This window comes from Xenia sp. Carnegie-2017, unplaced genomic scaffold (assembly GCF_021976095.1).
Source record: "Xenia sp. Carnegie-2017 unplaced genomic scaffold, XeniaSp_v1 HiC_scaffold_19, whole genome shotgun sequence".
Lineage (NCBI taxonomy): Eukaryota > Metazoa > Cnidaria > Anthozoa > Malacalcyonacea > Xeniidae > Xenia > Xenia sp. Carnegie-2017.
Window position 1 is genome coordinate 8,900,908 of NW_025813481.1, and position 11,486 is coordinate 8,912,393.

Genomic DNA, 11,486 nt, shown 5'->3' on the forward strand with positions numbered 1-11,486 from the left:
AACTTGTTCGACAATAAACTTTTATGCAGGAAAGGGTTGATCGTAGTATATGGTCACATGTGCTATGTATATCAACCAATAAAATCGGTAAGTCTCAAGTCTCGTGGGATTCACGTCTCTTGCCGCACTCACAGAAGAATATAAGAAATTTTTTGGTGAGGGGTGAAAGACGTTAACTAGGGGTGTATATTGATATATTCCGTTGGACCCCACTCATTGTTATTGAAAAGCCTTGGATTTCAAGAGAAATCAGTCGTGCACAAGTGAATATATGAATACACACCACGACCTCGACCTCCCCCACCTTCAATTTATGTTCTAGTTAAGCTTCTGGAGGGGAACTATCCACTATAGATTGGGGCTTAAGCAAGTATACAGTAAATTTAACCCTTTCCTGCGTGATATTGTTTCACAGCAGCAAGCATCATGAAACCCAAGGAAACATAATCGATCTGAAAAATTCATGCGGGAAAAGATTTACTGTCAACTTATGATCTAACGTAATTTATTGCTATTCTGCTGTTGCGTTCAATTTAAGTTCATCCAGTTATATTTCGTTTTCATTCTTATTAAATAACGCTTGTACATTTTTACATTACCTACATTCCTTACTGTATATATATATTGTAGTCACTTCAACGCAACTTGTCGTTTTTTATCGTGTTTTAACTTTGAAAACACATTCAAGTATCGAACGTTCGTCTTTTTTGTGCGTGGCAACGAATTCACTTTCTTCACCGAAGGTCTCCATCTCGCTTTTCGCCTCCGAACGCCATCGAGAATGGACGAGAATGCGGCACGGACGTTATCTGGCTCTTCCGAGGCGGATAATTCGAAAAATAAGCAACCCAATTGATGAGCTGCCGTGTGTCCTTCTTCCCGCGGTACTGAAAATTAAAGGGAGCGAAATGATGGTTTGCACTTTGAGAAAATAAAACCCATACCTCAGTTTACCGTAAATCATCCAATAAACGCCCTAAATGAAATAAATGCTTTGTTTCTACTTAACGCTTCTCTTCCCCCTTGAAGCGTCAGTTGTAATCTGACGGCTCTCTCTAACAAACACCACGTCTCTTATAGACGCCCCCTCCCCATAACATTACCATTAGTATATTATTATTGTTGGTTGTCGATTGGGATCAAAAACCTTGTATTTAGTCATAATTTTGTTTATGTTTGCTCACATTAAAGTAATAGAAATATTATGAACGCCTCATTTCTTTTTCAGACGTCCCCTCTCAGAACGACAGAATTTATTGAACGCCGGGGCGTGTGTAAGATAATTTACGGTATTTTATATTTCATGATTTCACAAGCCATTCGTGCAATCTGAATGTTATACATTCTTTAACTGATTAAAATTGTTTGAGCAGTTTCCATGCTTATAAACTAAAAATGTCGGGCATTGTTGAAATTATAACTTTTAAAAATAACACATTTTTTTATGAAAGACATTTTTATATTTAGTGCGTAGTTTGTCTATTATGCTGTGTCAAAATTTCTAATGATGATTTTTTCATTGTGAAAATTATATTGCACTCAGACTAGAGTGCCGGAGTACGACACTACGTAATGCTCACTAGTTTCATCTATTTATAATTTCATGTTTTTCATTATAAACATGTTTAAAACAGTGTGGTGAATACGTGCCTTACTGGACACGTTACTCAGGTGTCGTTGTCCACATTGATGCCCTTGTCCGAGCACCGTACTCGGGTGCCACCTCTTTTAGTGGTGCCCAGACACAGGCACCATCAAAATGTTGTGTTCACATTGGTACCCTGGCCTGAGCACCGTGCCAGGGCACTCATAGCGCGTTCAGACTGAATGCCCCGATACGGTACTCAGGCACGGGCACCAATGTGAACACAACATTCTGATGGTACCCGAGTCAAAGTGCCCGGGTCTGGGCACCACGAAAATAGGTAGTACCCGAGTACGGTGCTCGGGCACGGGTACCAATGTGAACGACGACGCCTGATCAACGTGTACTGAGAAGCACCTATTCAGCACAAGGTTTTAAAACTTGTGTACAGTGAAAAACTTGAAATTATAAATAAACGAAGGTAGTGGGTACTACGTAGTGTGAACGGCCTGCAGATTTGTGCCCAAACCAGGATATCGTTCCCAGCACTCAATCTGAGCGCGCTGTCAGTCTGAACCACTGATCTGGATTGAACGCACTATTACCTGATCTAAAATGATCTAAATCTTTCTTGTTTCCGATCAATGCTATGACGACGTCTTTCGTTTTTTTCTGTTCATGAATGGCGGATATAATCTGTAATGCTGAATTGAAACTGCTCCTATCTGTTATTGAGTATGTAACAGCGAAGCCCTCGCCCCAGACTATGCTTTTTAAATCCTTCAACGACGATTGTTCTACCTGAAATAGGAACAGTTCTTGTTAAAATTTATGTCAATCAATTATTCATTATGCATCCTAGCTTTCGTTCTACAGTGTCGAAAATTTTTTATAGAACTTTAATATGCCATTATGACGAGCAATTTGTATTTTGGGGATACTCGATTATTTCTGATTTTTATCAAGTAAATGAAAAACATATTGCAAACAGGTAAAAAAGCTTTTATTTTTTGCTATTTAAAATACAAGCGTAAAACACTACATCAAATGCACGATAGCATATTAAAGTTTGATACATAATCTGTACACTGGACAATGTTTTTATTGTACTCCATGTTGGTAGAAATTCCCATACAATGAAAAGCATTCATTTTAAATTTCATGCTCCGTTGAGCTGCGGACCTTGGATGTAACGAACCAACATGGCCGCCATGACGTCACATGAAAACACACCATGGGATACAGTGAGTGAGCCAATGTTAGTGAAAATGAATTACAGCTACTCAATTTAATTTCGAAATGCAGTTAGAAAAAAACAATTGGTTTTGATTTTCTAAAGAATAATACATCCAAAAATGAGCTGCGGTAATTTGTTTTGACCAATGACCTAGAACCAAATCTAGTATACATCTGACTACGCCGAAATTATATTGTTACGAGTGAGACAAGCCGCCATTTTGAGAGGTGGCAAAATGACGTCATTTATGGCTAATTTCTGAGCTGATAGACAGTAGCTCAGTTGATAGTCTATGTTTGATTCTTAAATTGATAGGATTGGTTTTTAAACTTTCGTTTAGCTTATTTTTCATTTTGAGTTTGCCACATTTCAAGATGGCGTCCTTGCCTCACCTTGACGCGGTAGATCGGCATCTAGGAGATTGGTTTCTAAATCATTGATTTTGACGTACACTAGATCTGCCACTGGTGTGATGCTTTCGACTAACAGGCCAATTCATTGCCAAGATATTTTTTGCTTGAACTAACCTTTATAGTTACATCCCTCACTTCAAATTTCACTGTGTCGTGATTTCCCAGGGCAATCTTCCTTGAATACATCCGTTCTAATGAATTTATTTCAAACACGAGTTACCTTTAAATGCCAACTGACAGATATTAGTATTGAATTAATACACGGAGAAATTGTGCCTTCAGCTTTTCGTGACGTCTATCTTAATCGGCAAGGGGTTAAAATATAGCAGCCAATTTTTAATTTAAATGTCATTGGTTAAGAATTCCCTTGGAAAAAATCAATTGCACTTTCGAAATAAATTCAGAAATCATAGAATTTAAAAAAATGCCTCAGAAGTAGAAAAGATTATAAATTCCAAACAAATTGCCTATTTTCGGTATAACGGTAAAAAAATTTCTCATAATTAATGGAGATGTTAGTCATTTCGAGTCAATGTCATGCATCCTTTTTTTACCAGCTAAATCTTTAGTTTTATTGTCCTTGTGTTGATTTATACAAATACCAGACATTTTTGGAAATTTTTACGTGGTTTTTATGACAAACTGCTAACCCTTAGTTAAAATCTCGGGTGAAAATGAGCATTTTAATGCAAGTAACACTCCCATGAAATAAAAATGAGTTAAAACCTCGTGTGAAAGTGAGCATTTTAATGCAAGTAACACTCCTGCGAAATAACTAATTTCCTTCGTTATAGATCATTGTAAGGTGGGCGCAAGGATAAAATTGACCATCGCTTTCCCATGCTAGAGTTTGTACTTTGTAGCACTAGAAACACTCTTAGTCTTGATGACATTGTCGCATTTCGATTTTTATGTATGCACATGCCCAGATGAAATCGTTCAAAGTAAAAGAAGGAGAAGGTAAGGTTTTGATGGCAATGTCGCAGCAATAGAATGGTTTTAAAAAAGTTCATTTGTTTTCTAATTTAAAAGCATCAGCTTTTAGCTTGTACACCACGGTCATTAAGTCGGATGTCTATTTATTATACAACGTAGAAAGCTACATTAGCCGGGGGGTCCATGTCATTACGCTCATTAGTGAATGGAATGTGTGTCATTAAAATGCTTCTCCGCTGAATTATATTTGCGTCTGTCAAAGTTATTGGCTTACAGAGAACTTCACATCTGCACGATCAATTAATACTTGGAATGTCTTTTCAAGTTCTCGCTATCTTTAGCAACGAAATGGACGGTGGGGATTTTTTTCGTGATAAAATGGTCCTAGCCTCATTTTACTATAAGATTAACATCAACTGCTATCTGGGAAGGTAGAAAGACAGGTACACTATGTTGTTTAAACTACTGATAGTCAACACACTTATAGCAAACAATTCATTGGGCCTTTTTTCCAATTCCTATCTGGAAAGTTCTTATTGTTTTTGTGTAGTGGTTGTTTTTTTAGATGCTCAAAAACACAGTTAGCTACTCAAAAAAGAGACGTCTGAAATATTTTTATTATTGTGAAGGTATGCACCCCTGCGTTTCCATCGGCTCATATACCTTCAAAACTCAATAGTACGTCAACTTATAGAGTGGACATTTTAGAAAAATCCCTTACATCTAAAATAGATTTTTATTGCGAGGCTAGAGTAGCTTCTGGTAACTTTGCTTAAGAAATTAACGATGTGTTTGGATCTCTATGAATGCACATGTTCAAAAACGTGTATTGCATGTTGACTTAAGGAGAGTGAAATTGATGATATTTCTTCTCCCGCTTTGCTCTCACTGCGCTGACCGATTGAGATCAAATGATAAACCACATTCTCCACGTTTGAAAACGTGCGAACTTTATCATCAGGCTCCGTTTTTATAATTGCCCAATTAATCGAATACTTTAGGTATGTAGCTGAAACGTGCAGACTTCAACGCATGTTTTCCTAATGTAAAATTTGTCGTCAACCGTTTTTGACATCGAGGAATGTAAAAACACAAATAACAAACCAAGAGTGCATCTCCACACACACGCAAATGAACATTGTCTTTAAGCCTTCCGTGATCTCAATGAGAATTCCAGCAATTAATCTTGGTGAATGAATTGAAATGGAATGCCTTTAAGCTAAGAGCATCTATTAGGTTTTACGCCTGTATTTTAAATATAACCTAGTCACTTTGAAAGCTTCAAAATCACCTCGTGAGTATTTCAAGACGGTATTTTCAATTTGCTCATTGCTTTGTTTGAAATGATTGGGCAAAAATGTTGCTATCGATTTAGAAATGAGTTTTGCATTGATTAGCGGGAACGTTATTTCTGTGTCGCAAACGGAATACGGGCGATAACTGTGAGTCGTAAATATCTGTGCGATACATTTCATGTAACCTTTTTTCACATTTCATAGGATCAGTGTAATTTATCAGCTAACTAAATGTTTAGTTGTTGAAATGTTTGTCATTGGTCTCCATAACCTCTCAACAAGACAAACATTTCTTGTCGGAGCTTCATTACATGATAGACATATTTCCCAAATTTGCTCGTTCTGTCATCTTCTAAACGGCAACATTGAAACACAGCCTTCAATTTTTTAAAATAAATCACAGTTATTTCTCATTTCGGTTGACGACAATATTTGATTGATGGCTGTACAAGCCAAAGCATTCAGTCACTAGACGGTGTATCTCTACCATGTCGTGGATCGTGCGTGAGAAAAATTCTTAACTCGAAGTAAAAATACAACTTCTGGGAGAAAGTTTTCCTTCTTCGGGCTTGTATAGCATGAAAAATAGAGCAATCTGTAGCAAAGTTATATGAAAATAACCAAGCCTGCTCTTTATACATTCGCCGGCCAATTAAAAATTAAAAAAAGGTTAGCTTATAAGTCTAATTTTTTAGATTGATTTTAACTTCTACTGGCATACAAAAGCTAGGTTGGCAGGGATTTGCTTTCAAGTAAAACAGACCAGTGTACTCTTTCTTGAAGGATTTGTGATTACAAAGTAGCGGGTGGGGGGGGGCTCGAAAAGTTTAGTTCATGTTCATATTTTGCGTAAAACCCACGTTCAGAATATTTCCTGTTTCTCACGAGAAACGCGCACTTGCGTGTTGTTATGATGGAAAAAGATAGAAGGCGCGGTAATTGTTGAAATTTTATGACGTTGTTTTAGAAATTATGTCTATGTTTAAAATCATATCCGCATGTGGTACAGTTAAACTAAATTGTTTTTGATCTGTGAGATGCATATGGCAGATTAAGATACACTATGACGGTTGAGCGAGATTGTAACTGCGCGCAGATTGTACTTGATTTGTTAGGCTTGAAAACTTTTTCTCACGAAATAATAAGCTCACACATTTTGTACTAATTCCTTGTTATCGAATCCGAGTGTGTTCTCAACTTGTCAATTTGAAGTCAGAATTCGATTAATGGATTTCATGATGGTCTGTTCTAAATTATTGCACAATGTATTATTACACACTTCTACTCATGCAGTACATACACCATGTTTGTAGCTTTGTCAAAAAATATTGGTTCCATTGTCCACTGGTATATTGTACATAACAACATCGATGAAAAAAAACTGCAATAGTGCCATCAATCTACGCGTAAGCTAGACGTACAGCTAGCGCAACATTGTCATTTCAATAACTGCTTGTTGTTGCGTTCGCTCAAGCCTTTGTCTCCCAGCGTTGCAGTATGGCAACATCAAGGAAACCATATAAAACTCAATGGACTAAAAAATTTTGGAAGTAAAGCGAGCGACGCCCACATTCCAGAAGCAATCGAAATTGAATGTTGAAAATTGCATGGTTAAGCTTTGTCCGTTGTCCACAATCACACAAGTCCTTTTTAAAGTTTTTATTATTATTTGTGGGAGATGATGGATATAAATTTGATTTAATCAATGTCCTGTCATCGACATTGCTGAGCAAACAGTGGCCTATTTATCATTCCAGACAACCTTATATGAACTTATGAAGAACGATGATGACCTTTTGACTTTCCATCTATATTTATAGTTTGACCTTCGCAGTCCTTTATAAAAGGGGAATTGACAGCCCACATGCCACAGTTTGTTATTAATATGAAATCAATCGAAATATAATGAACATCGGATAGTCGGTCACAGTCGTCTAGATAAGCCTGTCGAAAAAATCCCGTATAAACTCGGAATTAAAAATGCGTCTTGACAGTCTGTTGAGCATTCTCGTGGTTCCTGCCGCCCGTTGTTAAAGTTTATTTACGTCATTCGATTTCAATTATTCATTTCCTACGCTTTCCAGGGCCATCATCCTACTTTAAATTACCCAGTGCTTTCAGTAAATTTTTGCTAGTTAAACCGATGATGATTTTATCATGAAAAAAACTTAGATTTGTGCCGGTTAAGCTCGATAGCTATCCATGCCATGGTATGTAATTAAGTAGCTAGTTAATACCTTGACATTCTTCGTATTCACCAATGAATCTTTTGGTTAAAAATCTCACCGTCAATGCTGTAAAGAAGAGAACGTAATTTTAGCTACTTGAATATGGAATTGCTCGTCTTCGTCTGGGAAGGAATATTCATTATGAAACAATCACAGACCGTTGTAAAATCATGTGCTGCTGGAGCATCGATAAATCGATAAATTTAATTAGACATGAATTGGATTCATTTTGACACTTTCGAAAAACTGCTTTATATATGGATGTGTGCGGGGAAACAAACAGACATTAGAAATAAAGTGGTTTGAATGTATAAAATTGTGCATTACTAGTGGTTGGGTGTATGGCTGAAGAGGTTCAATCAACAATTATATTATACCAATCAAGAAATGTGTTCCGTCAGATATGATGACTTTAAGCATGTGGAACCATGAATTTATCAGATTGTTTACGTCAGGGCCACAACGACACACAAGCATCTATCTGTGTGCTGAAAATGATGCGGCTACACATCGTGTCACACGGATAAAATGTGACATTATAGCTGTTTTTTATCTCCTCTTTAAAATGTTTCGCAAACTTCGATCTCAATCAATGAAACACTCGATGTCTTCCTTTATTATATAACGTATACGTCTGTCATAATCGTCAAATCGATAAAACCATCATAAGAGGAATTTCCCTTGCGTCTGATAACGAAGTATAAGTGAAATTTGTGTACTCTTCAATGTTTGTTTATCTTTGCGATAAGTCTGGACGAACCTGGTTTTATCGGTTTTTATCGCAACAAAATATGTGCATGGAATATTGCTGCTCGTGGAACGCAGTTGGATTGCCGCTCGTCATTACCAATAAATAAAAGTATTTGCTAGTCATTCGAATTCGAAATTTTTGTGAAGTGAGCGAATTTTCTAAGACAAGAAGAAAGTTTACCAAAATGTCTGCAAAATCAATTTCTCTAGTTCAAAGGAAGTTTCGATAAAAGTCAAAAAACTAGCGTTGCCTAATCACATTTCCTTTTTCTATATCATTATTCTTAACAGCAAATCACCACGCATTTCAATTAAACTAAAGCAATTGCACCTTACCAAGTGATTTTCTATCAATCGTTTAGCAGTCATCACATCTTTAAAACTTCAGCAAATAAAGGCTGAAGATGAAATGCGCGTGCTTTTTACCGAAAGTCAACATTTGCTGATGTTTCAGATATATTTGTGCGTTTTCCCCACCAAATCCGTAGCATTTCGTGACATACGTGCATTGCAGTCAGCGCACGCGTATGTGTTAATAATGCAACATTGAAAAGCGAGCCAAGCAGCCGTCAACACGCTGATGTACACTCAAAAAATAATTCAGGAAATGTTGTTTCCGTCAAGGCGTGTATCAGTGCTCTTGGTCTCCTACGATTGAACGATAAACTTTTCGAGTGATATTAATGGCGACATAATTCGTGAATTACTTTGCAAATATTGACCGTTCAATGTCAACATCTTTTGTATACAGCTGCGCAGCCGTGCAAAAATTTATACCAAAATTGAAAAAGTAAATTCTGGATGAATAACGATTGCCACAGTGTTCTGAAAAGCTTTAGAAAATTGACACGAGAATAAGTTTTTGTGCATATTTCATTAATGCAGACCGAAAGAACAACAAATAGACGCAATTTTTGCGTTCAACTTTGACAATCCACCTTAGTGAGTGCCATGCTTTTTGTATTACAAACTCCAGCAACATATACTAGTGTACTTAAGCCAAAAATAAAAAGAATCATGATACATCGGAGCTAGCTCCTCAAAAGTGTCAATGCTCCGCATTAATATGTGGACGTTAGTTTACCGAGTTGTGAGCATATTTCATTTCTATGTCAAGGGATTTTCTCTATCCGGTTGACAGAATGTCTAAATAAATAGATATCTGATATAGTGAAATAGTTGACGTCGCACTAAACCGATAAAGTGATCCGAGGTCGAGGAATGCGTTTCTCGTCCTATTTTGTTTTGATCGACATCTTATCTCGTACGAGAAAAGTTACTAATCTCTCTGCAAGAATTTAGCGATCTAATCTCGATCTTTCTCTCACCAATGCATACTTCAAAGTGGTATATATATTGCTTTCAATTGCCTCACATATATGGGTACTTATTTACTGAAATATTTTCAACTACTCAAGTATGAGGCGGTAATGTGAAAATTATCTGTAGACAAGCAACCTATCCTACTCAAGTTATACTTGATGTCTGTATAAATGCCGCAAGAATTTTCTTAAGCATTCTGCATAAGTTGCGTTGAATCTAATTTGCATAAAGTACGGCGACATCAAATTCGAAGAATCAATATACTTTGTTGTGCGACACCGTCTTCTTCGAATTCCCAAAACAACTGACCATGTTTTGTAATTTAGCTCTAATTGACGTGGAAGTAAGTGGAATACGAAAAATATCGACGGTTGACTTACCGCCACACCACCATAAATTCTAAGACAGGCGTTATTGCAACAGTGCAACATGCTTACCTGTTTTCCCAACTTTGCGATGGCCCAAAACCACCAATCGTACATCTGGCGGGTCTAAACATATCGATAAACTACCTGAAGTAGACATGACGCATGCTAATGTAGCTACTTCTGCTTCTGCTTTCACGGATCTCGAATGATTTGACCACTCGTGTTGTTTAACATTAGTTTGAGCCTTTCGTACGTAATACGTAAATAGATTACCTCGAACGCAATCGAATTATAAAACACGCTTCAAATGCTCGCATAAGCGACGTCATAAGATCTTGCTCTTGACCTCCGATGTGCTGATTGACGAATTGATGAGAGGCTGAAAGTTGTTCAGATATTTTTCTTCATCTGTAAAGTCTTGTCGCGTTGTGGGACATGTGACGGGCAAAAATAATGAGGATTCACGTTGCGTAAAACACGGTCTTTTTTACTAGCGGCTGTGAATTCCATTAGCAAGCAAACGATCGCTCGTTTGTCTGATAAATTTTGTGGATTTTTCCGACTGGTGATTTAAAAAACATGCCCGCTTTTCCTTTAAATGATTCATAGAGTACGCTGCAAATTGATATTGCCGGAACTGTCGGGACGTCGCTAGTGTGGCGTTAGCTATGAAAAAAAGTTTACACCATTTCTGTAGGTTTCAATTTCAGAGATCAAAGAACGCTTTTAACAAATTCCCACTCTTGTTATGATGTTCTTTATCTTAGGAAAATTTCAATGTCAATTAGCACATCATTTAATCCATAGTCTTTTCTCACTTGGATTACCCGTACTCGGCTTTTGATGGGCCATATTCTGTCTCATCATCAAAATTTCTTTCGAGACTATACGAAACAATATTTCCATTTGAACGGTACTCTTTATTATCGTATAAATGTTTGTTTGAAACAAATTTTTTGTGATTTGCCGCAAGGAACAAGGGAAGTTCGTCCTATTTTTTGGCTATATTTGCGTCACGTTTTTATGGTTCTCTACTCGTCTGTTGGCTAGATTTGCGCATTAATGTGCGAACGTCGGTTGTGGAATGTTCAAGTTTATTGCTGTGAACTAAAAGTTCGAAGTAATACTCGTTTCGTGTTGTTTGCAAGAACATAATCTTTTTAATAACACAATTATCGACCTGTTGAAATCAAAATGGTTGAAATGTTCGGAGAAAGGGTTTTCAAAAAGAAGCAATAAATACGCGAACTTTTACATCGTAATATGTGAGAGAGAAGGGTTCTTTTTTCTTGCGATCCGCCATTTAAAGTAGTGCAGCTAATTAATCAATGATTTAAACAGATGTGCTTTG

At 36.9% G+C, this 11,486-nt stretch overlaps 1 protein-coding gene across 1 annotated transcript; it reads right to left on the reverse strand.

Annotated features, from left to right (window-relative positions):
• Positions 1–488: 488 nt before the first annotated feature.
• Positions 489–10,411, reverse strand: LOC124438090 (ras-related and estrogen-regulated growth inhibitor-like). Its single transcript, XM_046988078.1, has 5 exons — positions 10,205–10,411; positions 7,704–7,760; positions 3,350–3,426; positions 2,191–2,386; positions 489–887 (listed from the first exon to the last, which is right to left on the reverse strand). Exons 1-5 carry the CDS (start codon positions 10,290–10,292, stop codon positions 631–633), a joined length of 675 nt encoding a protein of 224 aa, XP_046844034.1. The 5' UTR covers positions 10,293–10,411; the 3' UTR covers positions 489–630.
• Between the last annotated feature and the right edge of the window lie 1,075 nt (positions 10,412–11,486).

Bases quoted from the DNA above. Each gene is read 5' to 3' on its own strand.
- LOC124438090 (XM_046988078.1), bottom strand. From the start codon at position 10,292: ATGTCTACTTCAGGTAGTTTATCGATATGTTTAGACCCGCCAGATGTA. The intron at 3,427-7,703 runs GTATTAACTAGC...TAAATTCATTAG, and splicing joins TGAATACGAAGAATGTCAAG to AACGGATGTATTCAAGGAAG. The intron at 888-2,190 runs GTAATAGTGCGT...TTTAATTTTCAG, and splicing joins TTTAGATCATTTTAGATCAG to TACCGCGGGAAGAAGGACAC.